The sequence below is a fragment of the Chionomys nivalis genome, chromosome 6 (genome assembly GCF_950005125.1).
Source record: "Chionomys nivalis chromosome 6, mChiNiv1.1, whole genome shotgun sequence".
NCBI lineage: Eukaryota > Metazoa > Chordata > Mammalia > Rodentia > Cricetidae > Chionomys > Chionomys nivalis.
In genome coordinates, this window is record NC_080091.1 from 5,932,344 (window position 1) to 5,958,944 (window position 26,601).

The 26,601-nt window shown below is 57.6% G+C and overlaps 1 protein-coding gene across 8 annotated transcripts; it reads right to left on the reverse strand.

Annotated features, from left to right (window-relative positions):
* Window positions 1-152: 152 nt before the first annotated feature.
* LOC130876006 (CUGBP Elav-like family member 5) lies at window positions 153-25,896 on the reverse strand. Of its 8 annotated transcripts, none has more exons than XM_057772387.1 (12): window positions 25,651-25,896; window positions 19,704-19,786; window positions 12,882-12,930; window positions 12,268-12,396; window positions 10,990-11,069; window positions 9,786-9,932; window positions 8,842-8,983; window positions 8,617-8,763; window positions 7,234-7,296; window positions 5,290-5,370; window positions 3,662-3,764; window positions 153-3,211 (listed from the first exon to the last, which is right to left on the reverse strand). In XM_057772387.1, the coding sequence occupies exons 1-12, from the start codon at window positions 25,793-25,795 to the stop codon at window positions 3,196-3,198; spliced, it is 1,185 nt and encodes a 394-aa protein (XP_057628370.1). In that variant the 5' UTR covers window positions 25,796-25,896; the 3' UTR covers window positions 153-3,195. The 8 variants fall into 8 exon arrangements, with proteins under 8 accessions (XP_057628370.1, XP_057628367.1, XP_057628369.1 ...); XM_057772384.1 differs by having other exon boundaries at window positions 3,662-3,805; XM_057772386.1 differs by having other exon boundaries at window positions 12,879-12,930.
* Window positions 25,897-26,601: the final 705 nt, after the last annotated feature.

Sequence of the window (26,601 nt, forward strand, 5' to 3'; positions counted from 1 at the left end):
ACTTTTTATTTTTTTTTGGGGGGGGGAGTGTGTTCCAGACAGGGTTTTTTTTCTGTAGCCCTGGCTGTTCAGGAACTCACTCTGTAGACCAGGCTGGCCTCAAACTCACAGATCCTCCTGCCTCTGCCTCCCGACTGCTGGGGTTAAGGATGTGCGCCAGCATGAAGCAGCTCATAAGAGTCTTTTATTCACACACTGGGCTGTTACTCAGGCCCAGACAGTGCCACACACAGGAAAACACGGGGAGAGAGAATCGCTGCTAACAAGTAAAACTTTTATTAAATAAATTTTTAGCTTTTTTGTTTTCTTTTTCAGACCAAAGAGAGGTGATTTGACGTTGAGACCTAGCTCCTCCGCACACAAACAGAAGGCAGGGGGACTAGCGCCCATATATCCTCTCCACCCTCCACCGCCCCCATCCTCTCTCTGCTGTCTCCAAAATTCAGTCTGAAGTTGAGATTTCACGAAATTCATTGTACCAGAAATAAAGGCCGTCGTACAAATCACATAGGGTCTCTCGAGTGGAGTATAAAAATGTATTTACAGCTCGTAAACATGAATGACGGTGCGCACGCCAGCGCACGCCACACGCACTCTGCGGGTGACCCTGGGGCCACACTCGCACGTGGACGGAACACAGTCTCACTGTAGGAATGTTCAGAACCGGGACGCGAAACAAGGTGGGCAGAATCGGGGAGGGGATTTCTTTTTTTTTTTTTTTTTTTTTTTTTTTTTACTTTTTTCCCCTTTGTTTTGGCTAAGTCAACAAACATGTTGGTAGAAACAAAAAGTTTTTTTTTTTTTGAAAAAATCTGTTTTTGCATTTTTTAACCTTATTTTTTTAAAATCTCTTCTGTTTTGCTTTTGGACACGTCGGAAGGGATCCGGACTCCCCTCCCCATGGTGGGATGTCCAAACTAAGGATTCTGTGCTTAGCAGTGGGTGCGTGCGTGGGCAGGGGGTAATATACAGGGGGGCTCCCCACCAAAGTCTTCCCAATCCCCCAGCTAGGAAACAGAAGCGGATTATTAGTGAGTCTCCCCACCCCCCGCCCTTCCTTGTGGTCTTGAAAAGGACCACAAGCAAAAATGAAAGAAAATAAATCAGAGTGTAGATCCACGGTGCCAGCAACCAGGTCTGGCGGTCTGTGTGGCCACGTCCGACCGACTTGGGGCGACCTCGGTAGAGACCTTCAGTTCAAGGCTGGTGATTGGAGGATGGGGGAGGGGGCACCTGAAGGACAGTCGGGGGCACGGGGGCCGTGGGGGACATGGGAGGAACAGCTGGAGGCAGTGGGGAGCACCTGGGGGCGGTGGGAGGGGACACTTGGCAGGCAATCTGGGGGCAGGAGGCTTCCCCAGTGGGAAGCTAAGGACACCTGGTCACCCAAGTAAGGCTGTGAAAGCGGGAAGGGTGTGTGTGGAGGGGAGCCCTAGACGCGGGAGGTGGTAGCAGCCGTGGGGACCCCAAGAACTGGAGGTATATGGTGTTGGCAGGGTCCTGGTTTGGCGTCCGGGGGTGGGGCGGCCTCCAGCCGGCCGGCCTCTTCTTCTGTCCTTGGTCCCATGCGTGGCCGGCTCAGAGCTGTTTGGCCCCTGTGGTTCATACTCCAAAAATACATAGTCTATGCTGTGTGTTCTCACACGCAGCTACAGGGAACGGGGAGTGGGGTTCTGGCTAAGGGGGTACTAGCTGGCCTGGAAAGCCACCGAGTCTGACGGGGGGTGTGTTCCCGAGTCCAGGGGCGGGTGGAGATTGGCAGTGTATGGACCCCTCAGACCCGGGCTCAGACTCCTGTCCCCCCCCATGACATGCCGTGAGACATTTTGTGCCCCATGTGGCTCTTGGTGGCTTTGGAATTGGGGGGGCCTATGTAGGGAGACAGATGGGGAAGGGGGAGTCACTGGGAGGGCTGGTGTTCAAACTTGGCTGTAATTTACATAAATGTCCTGGGGTAGTTGGAAGCAGAACCACTCAACCCAGGGAGGATGTGGGGGGGGGGGCATTAGGGAACAGTGGAAGGGAGGGGAGTGGGGTACAGAACACCCTGCCCCATTTGTCCTGGCAAGAAAACCCCAGTGTTTTCAAAACCACAGTTTCTGACAGTCACCATCAGTTTGGGGACATTTAGCCCAGGACACTGGGTGAAAAGTGAAGACCTGGCAGATGTCCTGGGGATTTGTTCCTGATTGACTGGTTTCCTAATGGAAACTAAAATAAAATAAATAAAACCCCAAAACCCAGATAACAAACAAAAACACTGAAGGACTAAAGACTGCTCAGCTCTACCAGACCCTGGGCGAGGTGGTTAGAAAAAAAAAAAAAAAGAAAGAAAGAAACGAACGTATTCCTGGGCTGTATGAGGTGGCCGAGCTGTCACCTCCATGAGACCGTGTACAGGTGATGCTGCCTCGTATTTGTTCAGTCCCAGAGACGTGCTGAGAATGTGGCTTTGATGGGAACTGGAATTTGGGATTTTGTTTGTTTGGGGCAGATCTGGCTTTTTGTTTGTTTTGCGAGTTGGTGAGTGGCATACGCTCTGGGATTTGTTAACGCAATGGACATGAAATTAGAAGACAGGGCTGTGGGAGCTGGTGGGGACAGAGGTGGGGGACTAGAAGGCTGTGACATAGGGGGTCCCCATCTCCTCTGCTTCAGTTCTGGGCCAAACATTCCAAGGTCAAGACCTAGGAACCCAGACCTGAGTGTGTGTTGAACGTCTCCTCTCTGTTTTAGGGCTTCTCGGCTGGGGAACAGCTTCAGAGGACTGGCTAGAAGCTCCACCACACTCTGCACCCCAGACCCACAAACCCACCTCTGGAGTGAACTTTCCCTGGGAAGCCCCCTTGGTGGGAGCGCCTAGCTTCCTCTCCACCCTCTGGGCCACCCAAGCCGCAAGGTGATGGGGGAGGGTTTTATCCCCAGGTGGCCTCCTGGTGCATCACTCCCGCCCCCAGGATTGGGAGAGTGAGCTTGGGATAGGAGGACGGTTAGTTAGATGATACCAGGGCTGGGCAGGGCACAGGGCCGCCTGGCGGCTCACCTGGGGCCAGGCCCACAGCGCGGAGGGGCTGTGGGCATGGTCAGTACGGGTGTCCTGGGTCTTTGGGTCTCTTCAGCTGCACCTTCAGCCTCTTCATACCGATCTGAAAGCCGTTCATGGCCTGGATGGCCGCCTGCGCGCTGGCCGGGTGGTCAAAGCTCACGAATCCTGAAGGGACAAAGTGACTGGAGTTGGTGAGGGGCAGTGGTCCCGGCATCGGGTATGTCCCTAGGGATGGGGACCTCACCCCCACCCCATCCAGCCCAGTAAACTTCCCATGTGATATGGGGCCACAGTCTTGTTTTCTTCCTATAACACTGATGTGGTACTGAGGAATTTCCTAGAATCTTATACACACCAGGCAGGCACAGTACCCTGACCACGCCCCCAGTCCTCGCTGAGGATTCTAGGCGGGGCTCCACCCTGACCATGCCCCCAGCCCCTCGCTGAGGATTCTAGGCGGAGCTCCACCCTGACCCCCCCAGGCCCTCACTGGGGATTGTAGGCGGGGCTCCACCCTGACCACGCCCCCAGCCCCTCACTGGGGATTCTAGGCGGGGCTCCACCCTGACCACGCCCCCAGCCCCCTCACTGGGGATTCCAGGCCGGTCCACTCACCGAAACACTTGCTCTGGTTGGTAGCCCGATCCATAAACACCTTGGAGGAGATGATATTGCCGAAGGGGAGGAACATCTGCGTCAGCTCCATGTCTCCAAACTCCTGGGGGAGGTGGTAGATAAACAGGTTACAGCCTTCGGGACCTGTAGGTGGGGGAGAGAAAGACATAAAGCCCCCAAGGAGAGGAGGTGGACCCCCCCTGGGCTGGGGTCCAGTCCTTGTCTCTGACTGTGGATGCAGTGGGGGGCTTCTTGAGACTCCCCGATAGAATGGTGGGGAGCAGAGGTGAGCCTGAAGAGCCTTGATCCCTCCCATATGCCATTCACCCAGCCAGAGCCAAACCCAGACCCTTCTCCTTCCCCACCCTGAACCCTCCCAGACTCCCCAAACTCCTCCAGGCCAGGTCAGCGGAGGCAGGTGGTGGGGCTATGGGGGAGGCTGCGGGGGCTTCAGCGGTGACCCTGTGGGCCTTGTGCTGTCGAAGACACCCCTGACAATATTTCAAAGCCTGGAGGCCAAGATGATGGCACACGCATGTCAGTCATCCCGAGACTCGGGAGGCTGAGGCAGGAGGATTGCTGTGTTTATGAGTCTAGTGTGAGCCAGACAGTGAGACCTAGTCTCAAACACACCCACAAACACACACATGTGTGCACACATACAGAGAGAGAGAGAGAGAGAGAGAGAGAGAGAGAGAGAGAGAATTCATTTAGACGATGGAGACAGGGCTGTAGCTGGGAGGTATAGAGGTTGTCTGTCTGTCTGTCTGTCTGTCTAATTTTAGTTGTAGCGCGTGTGCCACAGTGCCTGTGTGGAGGTCAGAGGACAACCCGCATGAGGCGCCACCATGTGGCCTCTGGGGACCGAACTACTCAGGGTCTTGATGGCTTAGAGCTTTTTCCTGCTGAGCCATCCTGGCCTAGAGTTGAAGGAGGCAGTCCCCAACAGTCAGATAAAAATGTCCTCCTGGTGGCTTTAGCCGCACAGTGTCTGGGAGACAAGATGTGGCCCACAGTGGAATAGTCCAGGGACATGGGTTGTCCCTCAAAGGCCAGAACTAGGCTCCAAGCCCAGCTCCTCCTCACAGCTGAGGGCGGGTCCTTCCTCTCGGGCACCCGCGCCACAGGGCTGGTCTGAGGCTTCACCTCTCCCCAGCCCCTCGTGCTCCACAGGCAGTGGGTAAAGGAGGGGACACCAGGAGCTTCTTAATGCCTCCTGGCCTACACAGGCGGGGACAGGACACCTGAGCAAAGCAGCAGATAGGGAAACTGAGGCACTGGCCACAGTGCCCAGCCAGAAAACGATGAGAGTGGCTCTAGGTTGCGGGACTCCGGACTCCTGCTTCCTCCCGCATGCCCTCCACAGGCCGTGCTTCACTGGGAAGGCCTCAGTTTACCCAAGATACCTCCACGGACTCCGGACTCCTGCTTCCTCCCGCATGCCCTCCATAGGCCGTGCTTCACTGGGAAGGCCTCAGTTTACCCAAGATGCCTCCTTACACAAACGCGCACCAAAAATGGGGTTTCCTCGCTTGTCCATAGGGGATGGGAAACGCAAGGGCCGCCGTTCCACGGAGGGGCGAGGTCAGCGGTGCAGGTGAGGGCGGGGCTGGCAGGGGTCGCCTCACCTTCACGCTGCTGCTGCAGGAGGTGCGGATGCTGCGGGACGCCGTGCGCCACTGGCGCGATGGCCGCGGTGGGGTACATGGCTGCAGAGAGCAGAGGCAGGAGGCAGGGCTGAGTGAGGGGGTCCGGGAAAGGGGGCGAGGCTGAGTGAGGGGGTCCGGGACAGGGGGCGGGGCTGAATGAAGGGTCCAGGGCAGGGGGCGGGGCTGAGTGAGGGGTCCAGAGTAGAGGGCGGGGCTGAATGAAGGGTCCAAGGCAGGGGCAGGGCTGAGTGAGGGGCGGAGCCAGTGTAGAGGGTAGGACTGAAGTGAAGGGTCCAGGGCAGAGGGCGGGGCTGAGGTGAAGGGTCTAGGGTAGAGGGCGGGGCTGAGTGAAGGGTCTAGGGTAGAGGGCGGGGCTGAATGAAGGGGCCAGGGCAGAAGGCGGGGCTAAATGAAGGGTCCAGGGTAGAGGGCGGGGCTGAGTGAAGGGTCTAGGGTAGAGGGCGGGGCTGAGTGAAAGGTCTAGGGTAGAGGGCGGGGCTGAATGAAGGGTCTAGGATAGAGGGCGGGGCTGAATGAAGGGTCTAGGATAGAGGGCGGGGCTGAAGTGAAGGGTCCAGGGTAGAGGGCGGGGCTGAATGAAGGGGCCAGGGCAGAGGGCGGGGCTGAAGTGAAGGGTCCAGGGTAGAGGGCGGGGCTGAATGAAGGGGCCAGGGCAGAAGGCGGGGCTAAATGAAGGGTCCTGGGCAGAGGGTAGGGCTGAGTGAGGGGCAGAGCCAGGGTAGTGGGCAGGGCTGAAGTGAAGGGGTCCAGTGCAGCGGGTGGGGCTGAGTGAGGGGCAAAGCCAGGGTAGTTGGCGGGGCTGAAGTGAGGGGTCCAGGTTAGAGGGCGGGGCTTAGTGAGGGGGCGGAGCCAGGGTTGAGGGCGGGGTTGAAGTAAAGGGTGGGTCCAGGCAGAGAGTGGAGGTTGCATTGAGTGGTGGGGCCAGGGCAGAGGGCATTGCGGGGTTGAAGGGGCAGGACCCGGGGCTGAGGGGTGGGTTGGGAGGGTGTATAGTTGGAGTGGAGGAATGACTGAGGGATGGCATTTGGACTTGAAGGGTGAGAACGTGGATGGGGTGGGGCTAGAGGTGAGGGGGGCAAAGCAGAAATGTGGGAAAGGCTGGTTGGGGCCAGAACCTGGTCAGTGCACAGCAAGAACTGGGGCGGGGGGCGGCAGGGTGTATGTGTTTACTGGGACAAGCAGGGCAGGGCCAGAGCAGAGGCTGCATGAGGTCCAGGGCCGGGGTATGGCCTAACAAAGGCAGAACTATAGGCAGAGCCATAGTAGCAAAAAAACAAGGAATGAGGCCATAGTCAGAGGGACTAGTCCATGGCTGAGCAGTGGGCCCCGCCCCTTGCTCTATGTCCCTGCCCTGTGCTATGCCTCTGCCCTTCATCCTGGCTCCTCATCAGCTGGGGCCCTGCACCTCCACCTCCTTGTGCCCTGAGCCCACTCCTCAGGCCTTAGCTCTACCCCCATGTCCTGGTCCCTGGCGGTAGGGACTAGAGCTGAAGACAGACAGGGATGGGGGTCATGATGGAGAACAGGGCCATGACTCAGTAGAGGACCCGGATGGAAACCTCTGAAGAACCCAGTGGGTGGGGCTCACGGGTGAGGCGCTGGGTGGGGCTCACGGGCGAGGCGCTGGGTGGGCTTATGTCTCAAGAGGTGGGGTCAGATTCACAAAGTTGGGTGGGACAGGGCTATATCCAGAGAACAGCCAGGTGCAGCCCTGGCTTTGGGGAGGTGGTCAGGCCCTGACTCAGAGAGAGCACCAGGCTTAAGGGACCCACGGAGGGGTAGAGAGACCGAGCGAAGGACAAGGGCCTCGAGCAGGGCATGAGACCCCGAGGTGAATGGTCACAGTTGGCACAGGCTTGACCAGGACTGTCTGCCACAGGGTCAGGGCAGGGCTGCCTCTACCTGTGTACTGCTGGACTCCAGAGAAGGCAGGATGTAGGGTCTCTGCCACAGTGGGGCTCTGAGCTGTGGGGCAGAGGAGAAACTGAGTCCTGACACCCGCAACCACGGCGCTTCCCTTCTGTGTTAACCCTCTGCTGGAAGCCACGCAACCACGGTGCTTCCCTTCTGTGTTAACCCTCTGCTGGAAGCCAGGGAAACGGGGTGCTTCCCTTCTGTGTTAACCCTCTGCTGGAAGCCACGCAACCACGGCGCTTCCCTTCTGTGTTAACCCTCTGCTGGAAGCCACGCAACCACGGTGCTTCCCTTCTGTGTTAACCCTCTGCTGGCAGCCACGCAACCACGGCACTTCCCTTCTGTGTTAACCCTCTGCTGGAAGCCACGCAACCACGGCGCTTCCCTTCTGTGTTAACCCTCTGCTGGAAGCCACGCAACCACGGTGCTTCCCTTCTGTGTTAACCCTTTGCTGGAAGCCACGCAACCACGGCGCTTCCCTTCTGTGTTAACCCTCTGCTGGAAGCCACGCAACCACGGCGCTTCCCTTCTGTGTTAACCCTCTGCTGGAAGCCACGCAACCACGCTGCTTCCCTTCTGTGTTAACCCTCTGCTGGCAGCCAGGGAAACGGGGTGCTTCCCTTCTGTGTTAACCCTCTGCTGGAAGCCAGGGAAACAGGGTTTATGAGCTTGCCCAGGGCCCCCGGAGAGCAAATGACAGAAACCAAATGAATCTGTGTGCCCATCACCCCTCAGCACCAAGTCATCCCCCATACCCTATCGCCTGCCCAGACCACCCCAACCTGTGGGGACCCCCAAGGTCCCATAGTGCACCCAGTTCCTGGTTTGGGTCATTAGCATTGCAGCTCAGGCCCACCTTGCCCCATTTCTACAATGTCCAGAATCTTAGCTGACTACAGAAGAATTAAATCAGGTGCAGCAGCCCCGATTGTCACCTCAGAACTTGGGAGGTGGAGGCAAGAGGACCACCCTTAGTTTAAGACCAGCCAGGGCTAAGGAGTGACTTTGAGACCAGCCTGAGCTACAGAAGGAGTCTAGGCGCAGCCTGGGTTTCACGGGGAAATTGAAAGCCAGCCTGGACTACATCTCAACAAACAAGGAGAGACACGAGCCTAATACTAGCCAAATGCTCCTTGCACCCACTCCCCCGGCCAGCTCTGGACTTCAGCTCTCCCGTTTTCCAGTTAGGGAAACTGGCTAGATTGCTGAAATGGAATTTGAACCCAGAGCTGGCTTGGTGCATGGTTCTCATGTAGGCTCCTTCTCGGCCTCTTTCTGTTCCCTCACCTGTCTAGATCCCCAAAATGTCATGTTGTGGGGACCTCGGTGTGTCCCCCAGTTGCTGTGCCCACTCCAGGCACTGCGAGTTACCTGGGTAGGGGACGAGGCCATTGGCATAGACGGTCTCCAAGGCAGGGTGGCTCCCAGGGAAGGGCAGGACGCCTGGGAAGCCATTGGGAATGGGTGCCACCAGGCCAGGAACAGCGGCAGTGCCTAGCAGTGGGGGCGAGTGCAGTCCTGAGGAGGGGGAGAGGGTCAGACACGGGGTGGGGGTGCTGCCCGCCTGCCCCGAGGCCTCTGGGAAGCTGCTCTCACCGGAGGCAGGGGCGATGGGCGTGGCAGGCAGACCGTTAAGGCTGACAGCGCCAATCTGCTGGATATGGTAGGGAGGAAAGGCCACGCCGGGGCTCAGGTAGCTGCCGGAGGTGGACAGCACTGTGGTCTGCTGCTGCATGAGCTGGGGAAGAGATGGTGTGAGTGGGACCGGCCCCACCGCGGCTCGGGAGTGGGGAAGGACCCCTCTGGGTGCACGGCTCAAGCTGGGCTCGGGGAAAGCCGGCCACAGCAAGGGTTCAGTAAGCATTAGCAGTCGGCCTGGGGAAAAGGCCGAGATTTGGGGCTCAGAAATGGAGGCTGATACTTGGGTCGAAGTTCATTCTGGGATCAGGGATCAGCCAGGCATTAGGACTGAGGTTGGGATCAGGGCTCAGTCTCGGTTCCGGGCTAAGTTAGAAACTGAGGCTCAGTTATGGATCAGGGTTTAGCCTGGAATCCCAGATCAGTCTAGGGTATGGGACCTGGGTCAGCACAGGATCCTGGCTCGGCCTTGACTAAGAACTCTACTTAGAAACAGAACTCCAATATCTAGATACAGATTAAGGTCAGATCTGCCCAGGAACAAGGCAAGTAGACCTTGAGGCTCAGCCTGGGATCAGCCTTGAGGATTTAGCCAGAGCTAGACCAAATGCAGATTTAGGGATGGTGGGATCTAGGCTCCAGCCATTTGGGTCCAACTGAGTAGAGACATTAGCCTTCTGCCCACAGTCGGGGTACATCTGGGATTAGGGGGTCAGTCAGGGCGGTGGCTGTGTTTAGAGCTGTCTGTCAAGACCTAGGCTTTCAGCCTGGGACCGCAGCTCAGTTCACCCTGCTGAGTGTGAGGCTCAGCCCCGCCCAGGACCAGATCCCCGGTCAGTTGGAATGAGTGATAGGGTGTGGCTGAGCCCCAGACTCAGTGCCCACATGCGGGGATCACTCACAGCCTGGGCGTAGGCACTGTAGGGGCTGAAGGGCAGGGTGAGGGACGGGGTCAGGATGCCCAGCTGGCCAACCATCTGCTGCATGCGCCTCAGGGTCCGCTCTTTGTCCGTGTCGGCGAACTTGACCACCAGGCTGGAGGAGGCTCCCTGTAAGGAGAGTGTGTGGTGTTGCCGTAGAACAGGGGCACCCCATGGATGAGAGTGGAGATGCCAGCCATTACTTGATCCCCAATCAGAAGAGCCAGGACCACACGAGATGTGCGTCGGACTCTCTTCCTGGGCCTGGCAGTGCAGTGACGTGGCCGTGGGGTCTGCGAGGTAGCCACAGCCACAGTGAGGTGGAGCACGCAGGCCCAGGGTTCACGTATGGGACAGTGGTGTGTTGGGGTTCTAGCTGTAACTATATCCGGTCAGCGAGGGACAGTGGAGGAGTTTGGGGCGGCCCACACTTGGGACCAGCTGAGGTTCCCCATCGCCAGGGGCCATGAAGGCTGATGGTGCATGGATCACTCATGTTCCTAAACTAAGTCAGAAACTGGGGCTCAGTGGGGGCTCAGGGATCAGTCTATGAAGAACTGGGGGCCAGGATCCAGTGTCCAGCCAGGTCTTTCTTGGTGACTGGGCCCAGATGCTCCTAGCCAGGCGTGTAGACATCCCCGTGGACAGACAACCCGTTCCTTGGCTCTGGTTGTGAGGGAGTCAGCCTGGCGGTGACCTGAACCTGCCCAACCATGTTAGGGACACAGCCGCTGCTGTAAGGCCAGGGATTCAGCTTACCTATAGTGAAGACCCCTGGGGGCCCTCCCTAGGGGTGACCACAGCCATACCTGGGTGGTTCTACACCTGGGACCTTGAACACCTGGCCCTCACTTCCCCTTGGCCTAATGGGTCTCCAGCACAGTTTCTTCAGAGCAGCCCTCAGCCACTCAGGGGGGACCTGACCTAAGAAAATCCATGCAAATGGCCCAGCAGCCTCCTCCCTTGGTGCCCACTGTGGGTCTCCACTGCCCTAGAATGGAGTCCTTGGTCTCTACATGTCATCCAGCTGTCCCACAATGCACTGGGACACTGCTCGCACAGCTTTGAGCACGGCCTCTGCCCTCCTGTCTGAAGTAGTCTGAGAGGGGCAACATCACCACCACCCATCACTCCGGTCACCCAATCTCCCCCACCCGCCATGGCAGCGAGGGCAGTTCTCACTCACCGGCATGGTCTGGCTGCCATGCAAGGCGTGGATGGCGGCCTGCGCCTCTGTGTGGGAAGAAAACTTCACGAAGGCGCAGCCTGGGAGGGAGGGAGGTGGAGGTGAGGGACTGAAGGGTGAGAAGGTGGGGAACAAGGGGGAGACAGAGGCCCTGGTTGCCACTCATGAAAGACAGTAGACAGGAGTCCGTCCACACGGACCTGGGGAGGGCTGAGAAGGCCCCAACAGACAAGACACGCCGTCATCTTTCGGGGACAGAGATGTCGATGTCAGCAGTGGATTCAGACTAATAGGATGTCAGTCATCTGCCCCCACTCATTAACTCATTTCAGCTATCCATCCATCCATCCACCCATCCATCCATCCGTCCATCCGCCCGTCCATCCATCCATCCGTCTATCCACCAACCCATCCATCCATCCACCCATCCATCCATCCACCCACCCATCCATCCATCCGTCCGTCCGTCCATCTGTCCATCCACGTGATCAGAGAGTAGGAAGTCAGCTCAGTGCCAGCTTCTGTGTTGAGACCCAGGCAGTCACACACACTTTCAGATGCAGGCTGGGCCCCAGGAGGTCCCATTAGAACGAGTGAGACAAATGTTTGAAGGGTCACCAGCCCTGACCTCCAGGATGCAGAGGGTGTACTGGAACCTGTGGATCCTGGCAGCCGGTCAGACAGACGGACACACACAGTCATGTGGTGGCCACCGAGGCAGATGAACCTCAGCCAGGGTCATACACCATGGATCCAGGGCGGTATCAGTCTGCCAGTCATACAGTCGGACAGATAGACACATGAAGACAGACAGAACTTGAGACACTCAGGGAGAGAAGCTGAGAGGCCTGGGCCGTAGTCCCGAGGACCCCGCCTCCCCCTCCAGTTCCTCTCTTTTTGCAAGCCACAGTTAAAATACCAAGTGACAGGTACCAGGACGCAGGCGGGCGGTCCTAAAGACAGCCTTGTGCTGGGCTCCCCTCCCTGCCCACCCCTACTCTCCTCCCTCCACTTCAGGACTAGGATATGAAAATCCTCAAGAATGACCATCCGCGGTGCACACTCAGCCCTCCCCACAGGCCCCTGCCATCCCCCTCCAGACCCACCCCACCCACTCCACCCCTTCCCACAGGCCACGCCCACCGTAGGCGGAGCTCTTCCTAAAGTCACACCCACCACGCAAGCGAAGCTTCCTCACCGAAGCCCCGCCCCCGCCCGCCCCATGGCCCTCCAAGCCCCTCCCCTCACCGAGGCTCCGCCCCATCGCCTGCCAGTCACCTTTGCTGCTGCCGTCGGGTCCGCGCAGCACTGTGCACTCGTCGATGACACCGAAGGGTTGGAAGAGCCTGAGCACATCTTCCTCCGACTGCTGCTTATTGAGCATGCCCACGAACAGCTTCCGGTCCCCTGTGGGCGGAGCCCCGGCCCACGGCCCCGCTGAGCCCGCGCTAGGCCCGCGGACCCTCGCCCAGACCCGTGCTGCCCCAGGACCTTTGCTCAGGCCGCCACACTGCCCGTCGCTCCCCGTCGCTCGGGGATGAGAGAGCGAGGAAGTAGAGACGTGGGGAGGGGGCGTCAGGGAGGAAGAGACGGGAAACTGGGGTACAGTCAGAATCGCGAGAGAAGGGGTCTACTACCTGTCCCGATTGACAGCCAAGACAGCCAGAGTGACAAGGACTGGCAATGCTGGGCTTTACCGAGCTCCTACGTATACAGGGCGTCCCAACAGCTTTGCCCACACCTCTCCCCACGCCCTAAGTCTGCAGTCCTCGGGCACCCGTGAGGGAACAGGAAAGGTGTGGGGTGTCTGAACTCCGGGGGAGCGGCCAGAGCAGGCCGGAGCCCCAACCCTGAAGCTGCAGAGGCCACGGCCACGGGGAGGTTACTACTACCTCCACGGCTCTCACTGTCCGCCGGCTTCACCTGGATCGGCCGCGCCATCTGTGGAAAGGGAAAACAGAGTCAGGGTGGCAGAGAACCGAGTGGGGCGCAGGCGCCAGGTGCTCCCCTTTGTCTTGGCACACACCCAAGCAACCAAGCCCAGTGCCGGTAAACTCTTAGCTAGCCGTCAAAACCCAATGATAATTATCCCCCCCACCAGGACTGTCTTTGGAAATGCCCTGGGTGTAGATTTCGCATTGCGATTTCTGTCTTCAAGAAGTCAGTCTGGACTTGGCTGAGTGACTTCCTCCAGTACAGAACATGCTGGAAATGAAGCCACAGCTGCAACCTTCGGTGCTAGAGAGCTTGTTACTCTCTGGACAGAGTCCTAGTGTGCCAGCCTGGGATAGCTCACAGGAGGACACATTCTGAAGAATTTCAATTGTCTCTGCTAACCCAGAGAACCACAAACAAGTAAAATGATTGGGAGTGTTTATTACTGCTCAGTAGCCAAGTGATACCTGGACCCACTGCTCTGGGCTCTTGGGCGTCCCACCCCAGAAAATGGCACTTGATGGCATGGGTCCCCTGTCCCTGACGGAGTCATCCTCCTGACTGGGAGATTCGCACGAGTGATCTCCTACTCAACGTCAAAACTGAACTCAAAGCCGGGCGGTGGTGGCGCACGCCTTTAATCCCAGCACTCGGGAGGCAGAGGCAGGCGGATCTCTGTGAGTTGGAGACCAGCCTGGTCTACAGAGCTAGATCCAGGACAGGCTCCAAAGCCACAGAGAAACCCTGTCTAAAAAAAAAAAAAAAAAAAAACAAAACAAAACAAAAAAAACCAAACAAACAAAACTGAACTCAAAAGTCCCAGCAGTGATCTCCCCTTCCTCAGGGCTCCTCGCTGCCTCCTGCCTCTGCTCTCTCTCCAGACACGGGGAGTTCAGCATCACCCCACTCTAGGGGTAAGGGAGGAGGGGCCCAAGAAGGCCCAAGAGCAGGGAGTGGGGTCCCCACCCGAGTCAGATCAGGCTACCCCTTTACGCTTTGCGCCCACCTGATTGACAGTCCCGGACCAGCCCAGCGATCCCCGCACCCCCCACCTTGGCCTCCTCCCCTGAACGTCCTCACCTGCACCCACCCTTCCCTCCAGTGCTGGACCCCCAAGATGAGAGGCCCTAGTCCTCCTAGAGCACAGCTCCCCTCCCCCATCCCTCTCCTCCCCTCCCCCTCCTTACCTCTCACCTCTCCCCTTCTCCACCCACCTCGTTCCTCCCCCCTCCCCCCACCCCTTCCTTTGCCCTCCCCTCCCTGCCACCCCTCTCCACACCCCTTCCCCTCCCGTGCTTCCGACTTCCTCCGGTCCCTTCCCCTTCCAGAATTCTCCTCTCGCCCCCACTTTGGGAGACCATCTCCTCTCCTAAGACCCTCACAGGGACCCGCACTACCTGCTCTGCTCCCTGCCCCCCAAAACAGCCAGATTCCCCCCAACCCCATCCCCTCTGCACCTGGGTACCACACCCCACCCCAGGGTGGGGGGAAGGCGATCTGAACCGGATAGTTCTGCTTCTGGGGTCAGGGCGCACAGGAGGGGTGGGGGGGACGAAGCAGGGGAGGGGTCCCCCAGATCTAGCCTCTCCGCCCCCCACGGCCCCTCCCACACGCCCCCGCCAGCCCTCCCCCTCTGCCATCCTCCCTAGCACCTTGGGCAGATGAAGATGGGGTTGCCATGGCAACGCTGATTCACCCCGCGGAAGCCGGCAGTTGTCGCTGCCATGGAAACCGCCTCTTCGGAGGGGGGGCCTCCGAGTTCGGATCTCGTGGCGCACAAAAGAGATTTAAATATAATCTTTTAGAGACGAGAGAGGGGGAGGGGAGAGGAGGGAGGGCAGGGGAGGGGGTGTGCCCAGCTCTGTCGCCCCCACCCCATCACCGACCTTAGTCTCCAGCGCTCCCGGGGTCCCCCCTCCACCCCACAGTGACGGAGAAAGGACCACGGAGCGCCGTCCCTGCCCGCACCACGTGCCTTCGCTGCGCGCCGGAGCTGGGTCTCCCCGCACTCCTGCCTCCCCCATCTGTCCCGCCCAGGTACCGCCCTCCCCCTGCACCTTCTGCAGCTCCCACCTCCGCCCCTTCCCCGGCCCCTCTTCCTCTTTACATTTACCCAACACCATCTCCTGTGTGTAAGATTTGTGGCAACCCAGGGAGGACCTTCACTAGTGTCGCACAGTGGGACAACACCAGAAGTTGCCCACGACCACGGCGGAAGAAAATCTTTGGTGGGTTTTGAAGCAGCGATAGGAGTTCTGTGGGGGAGACCATGTCTCCTGCTGGAGCGGGTTCTCTGTCGTGACCCATTTCATCTCTGAGCTATGTGTGTTACAGACATGGAAACCAAAGCTTTCGGACAATCTCAGCAGGTCTAGTCGGGACCCTGCAGGTTTCTCTGGCAGCTGGAAGATTCCAGAACCAGGAGCGAGGCCCTCAGCTACCCTGAACCCCGCCATGGCGCCATTGCATCCAGGCTGCAGTTACAGACTCTCACCGTGGCATTCAAGGCCTCCACCAGAGGGGCCCTCTCCCTCTCCTGCCCTTCTTCAAAACCGACACCTTCCTCAGGGCTCCCGGGGGATGCTGGCTCGTCCCCCAACCCGTCACACTTTGCCAGTCAGATTGACGCCCACAGCATGCACCCTGAGCACCAGACTGGATGGATGAATCACACTGTAGAATACTACACAGACGAGAAAAAGCGAAAAAGCGCGGGAAGACGCCTTTAGTGGGGAGGAGGAGGAGGCAAGGGGGTTCTGGGAGCCGCCCGCCTAGTGGGTGGGTCATTCACGAATGTGCATGCGCACATGCTTGAACATAGTGAGTCCCCCTCGGTGTCCTGCTTCACTCTTGGCCTGGTTCTTCAAAGAAGAAGTCTTTCCCTGATCCTGGGACTTTTCATGAAGGTTCTAGGCCGGAACCCAGGTCCCTGGTAAGAGACTACTCTCGGAGAATCCTGTCTACACCGTTGGCGGGGGTGGGGGGCAGAGCATTCAGAACCCTGATCGCCAAGCGAGGCCTTTACAGAGCATCCTCAGGCATATGGTCTTTGCTTCTGAGCCTTAGTCTTTCTGTCTGCTGGGCCTACGTGGCATGTGGGGAAACTGAGGCCTGGAGGTGTGTGGCTGGATACCAACTCCAGATCTCAATGAAGACAGACCCGGAATGTCAAGGCTTGGTGTATTCTGATGCAGTGTGGCCGGACCCTCCCCCTCTGACAGCTCAGGGCCATGCCTGTCCCTACACGTATCTTTGGGGGTGGGTTTGCAGTAGTGGGAACACATCTACAGTCCCCCACACACTCTAGAACACCCCCTGGGACGTCTGGACTCAGATCTAGAACATTCTAGGTCCTCAGCATCTCACGGGCAGCTGGCCTCCGGTTCAGAATGTTCCAGGTCCCCAGGGTCCCACAGGCCATCTGGTCCAGAACATTCCATGTTCCTAGTGTCCTACCAGCGACTGGCCTCCTGTCCAGAACGTTCTAGGTCCTCAGCATTCCATGGGCAGCTGGCCCCTGTCCAGAACGTTCTAGGTCCTCAGCATTCCATGGGCAGCTGGCCTCCTGTCCAGAACATTGTAGGTTCTCAGCATTCCATGGGCAGCTGGCCTCTGTCCAGAACGTTCTAGGTCCTCAGCATCCCACAGGCGGCTGGCTTCTAGTCCAGAACATTCTAGGTCCTTAATTTCCAAGCATGTCATCTCATCTGGTCTCAAGTTCCAGAATGTTCCAGATCTGCAGTGTAAGGGCAGCTGGCTCCGAGACTAGAATGTTCCATGTCTTCACTGTCCCACACACTGTGACCATGACACATGCCTCAATTTCCCGGATTAAATGTCATCAGCTCAGAACTTCCAAGTTTCAGCGGCAGAAGGCCACCCCTTGCGAGGCCCACAGAAGGTGCGGGTCCTGAGGGTGCTGCCAGCCCCATCCTCGGGGCCACCCAATCTGGCCACAGAGTGCTATTTCTGGTAGTTTTATAGGCACACAGCTGTGTCTGTGGAGTAGGATGTGCCAGACCGAGCCGTGGCGTGTTCTAGAACCAAGCAGTACAGCCACAGGCTCTGTGGATGACAAACTTTACCTCCATTGTAAGGCCCATAAATGTCAAGCTTACGTTGACATCAGATTCTACGGATGGGAACTCTCTGCTTAGAAGAATTCGGAACATGACTCCCCTGTGTCAGCCACGATTCACAGGCTGCACAGTCCACGGGCAGCTGAGAAAACTTCTACCAGGAGCCAGGCACTTGGGAGGCAGAGGCAGGCAGATCTCTGCAAGTTTAGGCCAGCCTGGGCTACATGTAGCAACCACTGTGCACAAACTGATGAGAACACACAGTCGGTGTGTGAAGAATGAAATCGGAGGAAAAGACGTGGGATCCCCTCCTGGTGCCCCTATCTACTTCATGCTAACATGCCAGATTTGGGAAATGTTTTGTAAAAATAAAATCTAGTATTAAAATGAATTTCTACCTTTAATTTTTTAATGTTTCTCTCAAAAAATTCCAATAAGACATATCTAGCTTTATTAGCTTTAGTTGTTTTGTTTGTTTTTTTTTTGTTTTGTTTTGTTTTCTTTTTTGGCTTTTTGAGACAGGGTTTCTTTGTGTAGTCCTGGCAGTCCTGGAACTAGCTCTGTAGACCAGGTTGGCCGTGAACTCACAGAGATCTACCTGCCTCTGCCTCCCGAGTGCTGGGATTAAAGGTGTGCGCCACCACTGCCCGGCTAGATTTTTAAAAAGGTAACATTTTTCTAGAACATTCTCTCTTTCTTCCTGTTCTAAGCAGGGTCTGTCCCTGGATACTGTGAGTGCACAGCTGGGTTGTTATCTGAAGGTGCTGAGCTGAGTCCCCTGTCTCCACCCCTTACACGCCTGGAGTCCTCCAGTGTGACCACCAAGTGTGTTGTGTGCAGTCACCCCGAGAGGACAGTCACTCTTGGGATGATGCGCATTCTTGAGTGGGCAATCAATGAAGCCCGTCTGGTTCCATTTTTAGTCAGACACCCCCATCTTGACACTGCGCCCCTCTGCATCTGTCCAAGATATCGCTCCTCTCGACAGTCTGCTGCTCACAGCGCTTTAACCCCTCACGGCCACACGGCCTTGTGACCCTCACACCAGCTAGTCACAGTACCGCCACCTGACATCATGGACCAGAAGCACATCCACACCTTGACAGTACACAGTGAATGTGACTGTGTTTTGGAAACTCAAGGCAGCCTCGGTCCTCTGTGTGGGGGAGGAAGATCTATGGACACACTGACAAGAAGAAGAAAAGCCAGACAGAGAGGCCAGGAGCACCTGCAGGAATGGGTGGGGACAGGGATGACCACTGGATCCCCACAGGGGCGGGGAAGAAATGAGACATGGTCAGTTTTGAACAGGGATGGATTCCCATGCCTGGAAGGTAATGTGCTCAGCTCTGCTGGGCACCAGGAAGCCATGGTCTCCTCCCCAAGCAAAGGGCTGGGTGGGTGGGTGGATGGGTGGATGGTATTGTATGAAAGGGGATGTCTAGGCCTGAGAACATTATAACTTTCTCAAAGCTTTTGGGGTACACATGGGAGGAACTGATTCTTCCCTCCACACCCATGTATAGAACCATGTGTGATGTGCACACTGGAAATCCCAGCTCCAGGGAGGCAGAGACAAGAAGTCTCGTGGGGCTCACTGGCTATCCCTGTTTACTGCCAAGATGTATGTATCTTAGAAACAGGTGGGTGGTTCTAGGTAAATGTGCACATGCACTTGCAGGCATGCACTGCCATGCACACACCCTCACAGACATGCACTGTCATGCACACCCACTCACAGACATGCACACTCACTTGCAAACATGCACTGCCATGCACACCCACTTGCAGACATGCACTGCCATGCATACCCACTCATGGACATGCACTGCCATGCACACTCAATTGCAGACATGCACTGCCATGCACACCCACTTGAAGACATGCAATCCCATGCACACTCCCTTGCAGACACGCACTCCCATGCACACCCACTTGCAGACATGCACTGCCATGCACACCCACTCACGGACATGCACTCCCATGCACACTCAATTGCAGACACGCACTGCCATGCACACCCACTCACGGACATGCACTTGCATGCATACGCACTCACAGACATGCACTTGCATGCACATGCACTCACAGACATGCACTCCCATGCACACACACTTGCAGCTGCATGAATATGCACATTTTCTCACAGAAAGAGTGGCTGTACCAGCCCTTGCCCTAACCTTCCATCTGTTGCAGATGCTCTGCCCATTGCAACCTCATCCACCACGAGTACTTTTCCAGAGCCACGCCAATGCCAGTGCATGCCCTTGAACCCCAGAACTGTGAGCTAAATGATCTCTGCTTCATAAATTTCCCAGCCCCAAGTGTGGTATTAGAGTCCCAGCAAACACCCAATCCACCGTTCCTGTTTCTGGTGGGGGAAGAGAGACTCTCATCTCTCCTTTGTGGCCAGAAAGCCCTGCCCACCCCTTCCCCTCACATTCCCTTCCTCCCTCTTTCTGCATCACCCCTCTGCTCGCTCCAGTCCCAAGGGTCTCCTGGATCTTCACCCAGCCACCCACTCCAGGGCCTTTGTGCTGGGTGCCCATCAGTAAGGTGCATTTCTGACCAGGCCTGGTGGTCCCCACACAACCATCACTCCTGTGATACACAGAACTCCGCATACAAGAGGTGCCCAATAGATGCTCACACCTAGGCCCCACGGCTGAGAGTGTCCCCTCCGCTCCACAAAAGACTCACCCCCGGCAGGGTCTTCTGCTCGTGCAAAGCAGTCTGAGCTTTGATGGCGGAGTCCCTGGCGCAGTATGTGAGGAAGGCACAACCTGGTGGGAGAGATGGGGTGTGAGAGGAGACAGACCCAACGCCATGTACCCAAAGGCAGGGCGGGGGCAGCCTGGGCACCCAGCGTAGTGGAAATTCCCATCAGGGTCCAGCCACACCATGGAGTATTACTCAGGCATAAACAGTACAGAAGCTTCAACACCCCACAGTGGCCTTGGTGCCACCGAGCCAATCGCAAAAGACCAGACACCTGGACTCCTCGAAAGGAGATGCTCAGAGCAGGAGAAATCAGACACAGGAAGTGAATTCTCAGGTGCTGAGGACCGGGGAGACAATGGGGAGTTGGAGTATTAGAGCATCAGAACTTCAGACTGGGGAGGCTTTTGCAACCTCAGAGCTGGAGAAGTGGAGGCAGGAAGACCCCTGTGGCTCTGGGTTCAGGAGAGTTGTGGGCGGAGCTTTGGAGGTCAGCAGCCAGGCAAGTTTTCTGGGTCAAAGCCAGAAGCCAGGACGTGGCCCCCTCTAACCCGCCCATCTTGTTCGGGACACAGAGCTCGCCCCACACGTTGAAAACACAGATCAGATGTGGTTGGACTGGAATCCGCAAAAGCCACCATGAAAATGTCACCCCGTTGATGATGAACAATTCACACATGGGGCATGTTCATCCACGTGGAGCCATGAAAAGGGAAGCTGCGTGTCCTGCCGCAGAGAGGGGGACACACACGAGGAGCGTGGCGGGCACTGCCGTGTCTATTTGGTCACTGACATTGACAGACTCACACACAGGAAGGAAAACGGTCGGTGCTGGGTGGAGGCAGTGGGAGATGGGGACACATGGCCGGCCGCGCACTCACGGAGGGAGTCCAGCTGGGAACATCACAGTGGCTGACCCTGGGTGTGTTACTCTAACCAACTGTTATTGTTGTTTCTTTGTTTTTTTCTGAGACAGAGTTTCTCTCTGTAGCCTGGAACTCGCTCTGTAGACCAGGCTGGCCTCTAACAGAGATCCGCCTGCCTCTGCCTCCCAAGTGCTGGGATCAAAGGCGTGCGCCATCCCTGCCTGGTCGCTGTAACAAGTCCACCCGGCAGCCTGGAACTCGCTGCCATCGACCCAGCACCCGGGAGTTCGGGGCTATCCTTGGCTACATAGAGAGACTTGCACGTGCGTGCATACATACTTGCCTTGCATCAGAAACCCAAAAGGACGAAGAGAAGGAGGGAGGGACAGGGACGGGGAGGGAGGAGCTGCCAGAGACGAAGAATGGCCCCAGCAGCCGAGGGCCGCTCTCCGCGGTGCTGAAGCGCGTCGGGGACCCCGTGCCCCACCCCCACCCCGCCGGGTCCCGTATCCCTTCTCCAGCTTTGAGCCGCACTGGTCCGGTGGGGTGGGGTTCCTGGCATGTTGCCGGCTGAACCCCAACACCAGGGCTGTCACCCCACTTAGAAAAGTCGTCCCTCTGTCTTTAGCAAGTTCCTGGGCACTTTTGTGCCACGCTCGGCTGAAGGCCACGCGCATGCGCGGAAGCCGGAGGACAGTCGTGAGTGTGGCTCTTCAGGAGTGGTCTCCTTGATTTCCGAGACTGGGCCCCCATCTGACTCAGTGCTGGGTCACGTGTCCGCCTTGGGGACAGAGGTCGGTGTCCTTTCCCGGCTAACTAGAAAGAGTCAAGACCCTGAGCGACTGGGCAGAGACTGAGTGAGGAAAAATGCCGGTGTAGAAGAGACAGACAGACATCCGGAGTGGAGGCGTCTGGGGGACAAGCAGAGAAGCCGCGGAAGTCAGAGCCCTGGGGAGCCATGGAGGGCTTCTCTCTCGATGGTTAACAAATACCCGCCACCCCCCCCCCCATACCATGAAGGTTGGAGGTGCTGCCATGTGCTTGTATCTGGGTGTGGTCAGTGCCTCAAAAGAACCCCCCCCCCCCACCGCTCTGGAGTCATAAACTGCTGGATGCTTTATGAAGTGAATCAAGACTCAGAGAGGGCACAGCAGCCTCCCCGAGCCACGCAGCAAGGTAGAAACGTCTGCCTTTGAGCTGGGAATTGGGGTGAACAGCCGAGTGCAGAAAATTCCAGGAATATGGGAGAGGACTACATTAAATGCTTTTTATCATCTATTTACCTATGGGGACCGTGGCGTACCCGTGGCGGACAGAAAATTCTCTCTCTGGAATACCCACAAGGAACTGATGAAGGTGGTTATGAGCAACCTGACGGTGCTGGGAACTGAACTCAGGTCCCTGAAGTGAGTGGTGTTCACTCTGAGTGGCAGAGCCATCTCTCCCAACCACCTTACTTTGGAAACAGTCTCCTGGTCAACTCTGCAGCCAAGGCTAGCCTCAAGGTGATCCTCCTGCCTCAGTCTCCTGAGGACTGGGATCTCAGGTGCTCAGCTGACACTCCCTTCACAGCAAGAACAATGTCCTGTGAGGACACCTGGCCCCACCCTATCACCAAGAAGAGAAGCTGAGTGGCCCCCACCCACGTCTGGAAACACAAGCTCAGCCCCCAGTTCATTCCCCCTGAATCAGCAAGCACAGGTACCCATAGGCACACAACCCTCCATTGCTCCAAGTTCCTCAGAGTAAAGGCCCAAGTCCACCCTCCAGCCATAGCCCTGCCTGTCTCTTCCCTCTGCTCTCCAATACAAGCTCCTTCCTTTGCCAGAACCGGATCAGAGGCTGTGGTCAACCTGGGACATCATTCCTCAGAAAAGAAGTGGACCCTTCACTCCGAACCTTCCGGAATCCTCCCTCTGCCACTTCTTCAGCATATGCACGAGCCCTATATCGAGTGCACCTCACTTGACCCCAGGGGAAGGTAGGGTGACAATTATTACATTTCCATGAGATCTAAAGACATCACCCACCCATCCATCCATCCACATCCATCTACACATCCATCCACCATCCACACATCATCCATCCACCCAACCATCCACCCATCCACCCACCCATCCATCCATCCATCCATCCATCCATCCATCCATCCATCCATCCATCCTCCCATCCATCCACCATCCACACATCATCCATCCACCCAACCATCCACCCATCCATCCATCCATCCATCCATCCAAACATCCACCCACCCATCCATCCGCCGTCATGCATTTTCCCCTAGCAAAGCCAGTTCTTTCTCTCCAGCCTGCATCCTGTCTCTGATGCAATCCTGGCCACTCTGCACACAGTAGCCTCCTTCCTGAGGAGATTTCCTAGGGCCTTGCACCTCCGGACCTCTGTAGATGGTGTTCTCTGCCTCAAGAACACTTTTCCCCATTGGCTGATACCTCTAGCCTGAACACAGGAGCCCAGGCCTTCCACCCAGGGTTTCCTAAAAATCTCACCACCCTATACCCTTTCCCAGTGGTTTCCTCTGAGATGTGAGATTCCAAGACCTGAGGCAGCTGGGGAAACCGAGGCACACAGCTGGATGGTGCCTCATTTGAAATTGTCCTAGTGCCTCAAGAGAGCGCCTGGCTGTGGCCGAGAGACAACGCCTCCTCCCACACCTGTGCCAGACCATGTGTCCCCAAGGCTGCTTGTCACGTCCACACCCCCTCCTCCTGCCGCCGACAGCCACTGCTGCTCCCATGGTAACAGCAGGCCAACCGCCTCCCCCCACCCCGCAGCATCCCCCAGAGTGTTCCACTCTAAGGCAAATGCCATCATTAACATGAAAATGCATATGGCGTGTAGGGCCAGAGAGACCCCAAAGGTGACCTGTCCTCTCTCGGAGGTTGGGGGCAGAAGGACCCCAGGTCAGCTCCCAGGTTCTACCTTGAACCCTGGCTGAGGGAGGCCCTCCCACCCTGGATGCCTCCAGGGAGGGTCACGGGGTCTATGTGCCTCTATCTCCCCCTTTCCATCTCCTCCTGCTCCTTCTGTGACGCTCTGCAGCATTTAGGGACCTAGTCCTCCCTGGAATCCCACCCCTGCTGTTGTGGGCTATCTTGAAAGTGCACCCAGAAACAAAGCCATTGAAATATTTAGGGGAGGTCCCAGGTTCTTGGCTGTGTGCAAGAATTCCCAGTTCCACTTATTCTGCCTCCATTATCCCGAAGCCCAGAAAGGGACAGCCACTGGCTGACAGTCACACAGCAGAGGAGCAAAGAGATCCACCTCTCTTGAGTCAGGTTCTCATGAAATCCAGGCTAGTTTTGAACTTGCTATGTAGCTGAGGATGGTCTTGAACTCCTGATCCTCCTGCCTGAGCATCCCAAGTTTCTGGCTGACAGGAGTGTGCCACTGTCCCTGGCCTTCAAACATAGAAGACCCTGACCTGTGGGATCCCCACCTCCTCACTCGGGTGGGGCCTGGTAAGCGGTCCTCCAGTCCCTGCCAACTGAACCCTCCTCGGACCCTCTGCCACCCAAACTCCCACCTCCCAAGCAATGTCCCAAAATATCAAGACTCCCAGGTGCCCACATCTCCCAGAAAGAAAATAACTCCAGTCCTCAGGCCTTGCTGCCCCCTGTCTCCTGCCTGGAATTCCCAGCGAAGATGAGGGGCCCCTACTCCAGCACCCATGTGTTATCCCGAGATCCAGACTTCATCACTGCCCCCCAAGCCCTAATTGGGGTGCCACATAGGCAGCCTTTGGGTTCCAAACAGAAGTTTCTAAAAATGAGTACTTAAATCAGACCCTAAGCTCTGGGGTCTGGGTCACTGGTGGGAATTAAATCCCCAGTCTCACAATGAGGTTGCTGAGAAAAGCGCTGGGGTGTGGAGGGGTTCCCTCCCTGCCCAGGAAGCAGACTGGCCTCAGGCCCAGCTGGCAGCCCCGGACTATTCCTTCACCGCTGGTCCATGCAGTCACTCGTCCAGTCATTCATTCCATAGGCAGGTACAGGCCCATCCGGGAGCTAAGCTCCTTCCCCTTCCCCACCCCCTCCCCGTCCAGTTGAGGATGGAGACCATGGTCTTAACCTTGGGTCCCCCAACACCTGCCCTCAGAGCTGGTCAAAGCCACCAGTTTCAGACACTGGGGCTTGGGACAGGGCAGAGTGGGGGCGACCCTGTCCCCTCCCAGAAGCCTCCAAGGGAGTGGAAGCCAGGTTCTTGAACCACCTGCCGGCGACGCCTCCCACGCGCGTCCTCGTCACCCGGGATCTGGGCTCTGCCTAGCGGACCTCACGTTCATTGTCTCGGCCTTAGCTCTGATTCCACCAGGTTCCACTTGAGCCCAGGGTGGGCGCAGATCAGAAAGATGGCACCACCCAGGGAGAGCTGCCCGGGTCCCTACATCCCCTGGGCTGCAGCCTCAACCTCCTCGCGCCCCCTCCCCCCGGTGTCTTTTTAGTTACCGCTCAGCCCGAGGTTCTGGACATGTGTCCGGCTGCAGCCGAGCTGGCCCGGCTTTGTGAGCAGGAATCCGGGTCCGAAGTGGGAAGTTCCTGTCCCGGCCAGAGAGACCCAGAGCGACTGGGTAGGGGTGGGGGACCGGGAGGCGGGGGGGGGGGGGTCCACGGAGCTTCTGGCACAGGGTTGGATGGGGGGGGGTCTGGGAATGGGAGGGAGAGGGGGAGAGAGAGGAAGATGCCCGGGGAGAGGAGGGAGATGGAGGGAGATGACGGAGAGCGATGGAGGAGGAGGGAATGGGGAGGAGGGAGGGCGAGGGGGCGGAGGACGGGAGGGGGCAGCTGGATCGAGAACGGCACCCCTAGGACGGAGGAGAGTGCGGGGGAAGAGAACGGGGTGGTGGGATGCTGGGGTGCAGAAGGAGAGGTGTGGGGGAGGGATCCAGAGGGTTCAGGTGCTTGGGAGGGGTGAGGAGGCTAAGAGGGGGGTGCAGGTGTAGAAAGAGGGAAACAGAAAGGGCCTCAGAAATGCAGGAGGCAGAGTGCAGGAGCACAGGGACGGGTGCAGGGGTGCAGGGGCAGGTGCGGGGCGAGGGTGCCCACCTTTGTGCACGCCGGTGTGCGGATCCTTGAGCACCGTCAGCTCGTAGATGCGGCCGAACTGCTCGAACAGTGGCTTGAGGTCCTGTTCGTGCAGGTGGCGCGGGATCTGGCCCACGAAGAGCTTGATGGCGTCCAGGTCCTTCATGCCGTCGGGCCGCGCCCCGGGGCGCTCGGGCCCGCTGCCGCCCACCGGCCAGGCCCGGGCAGGAGCTGCGGTGCAGCCGCGTCGCTCGGTCAGCGGCCCCGCCTGCGCGCGGCTGCGCCACAGCGCCCCCCGCGGCTGCCGCGAGAACTGCAGGGGACGGGCGGGGCCCGCCGTAGGGAAACTGAGGCCCAGCGGTCTTGGAGGTGCGAGGGTAAAAGGGAGTGAAGGGTGAAGGGTGGGAGGGAGCTGCAGGCTGGAATTGCACATTTGAAAGACTGACAGGTCTCCCCGCGCTGGTCTTGGAATCCTTAAAGTGTCCGTGACCAACAGCCATGAGATCAGTCCCGCAGCCAGGTATACTGGGGAGACTGAGGCAGTAGGATCTGGCGTTCCCGGTTAGCCTGCGCTACATGGTAAGAGCCTTGTCAAGACGAGCAGCCACGGATGGGGAAGGTGGCCCTGCAAACAGCAGGTGAATAATGAGAGCTAGCCAGTGACGTGGACACAAAGGCCCAAAGAGGGTCAGGGGATGACAGCGGAGGAGGGCAGAGAAGCCGAGAGGCCATTCAAGGAAAGAAGTGGATGCGCAGGCCAGCCCTTGCAAGCAATTCCCTTGCCTCGGTTCTTGAGTCCTGGGACGACAGTCCTGCACCACCACGTCGGTTCAGCTCATATTTTTATTTTAAATTGACGTTCCTAGCGCCACAGATGCCTGTGCCCATGCTGTGTACCCTTAAAATGACAGTTGCCAAGCAGTGGTGGCCCCGCCTTTAATCCCAGCACTCGGGAGGCAGAGGCAGGGGGAT

Bases quoted from the DNA above. Each gene is read 5' to 3' on its own strand.
- LOC130876006 (XM_057772383.1), bottom strand. From the start codon at position 25,795: ATGAAGGACCTGGACGCCATCAAGCTCTTCGTGGGCCAGATCCCGCGC. The intron at 19,787-25,650 runs GTGGGCACCCTC...CTCTCCCACCAG, and splicing joins GCACACCGGCGTGCACAAAG to GTTGTGCCTTCCTCACATAC. The intron at 7,297-8,616 runs GTAACTCGCAGT...TCTGCCCCACAG, and splicing joins TGGCCTCGTCCCCTACCCAG to CTCAGAGCCCCACTGTGGCA.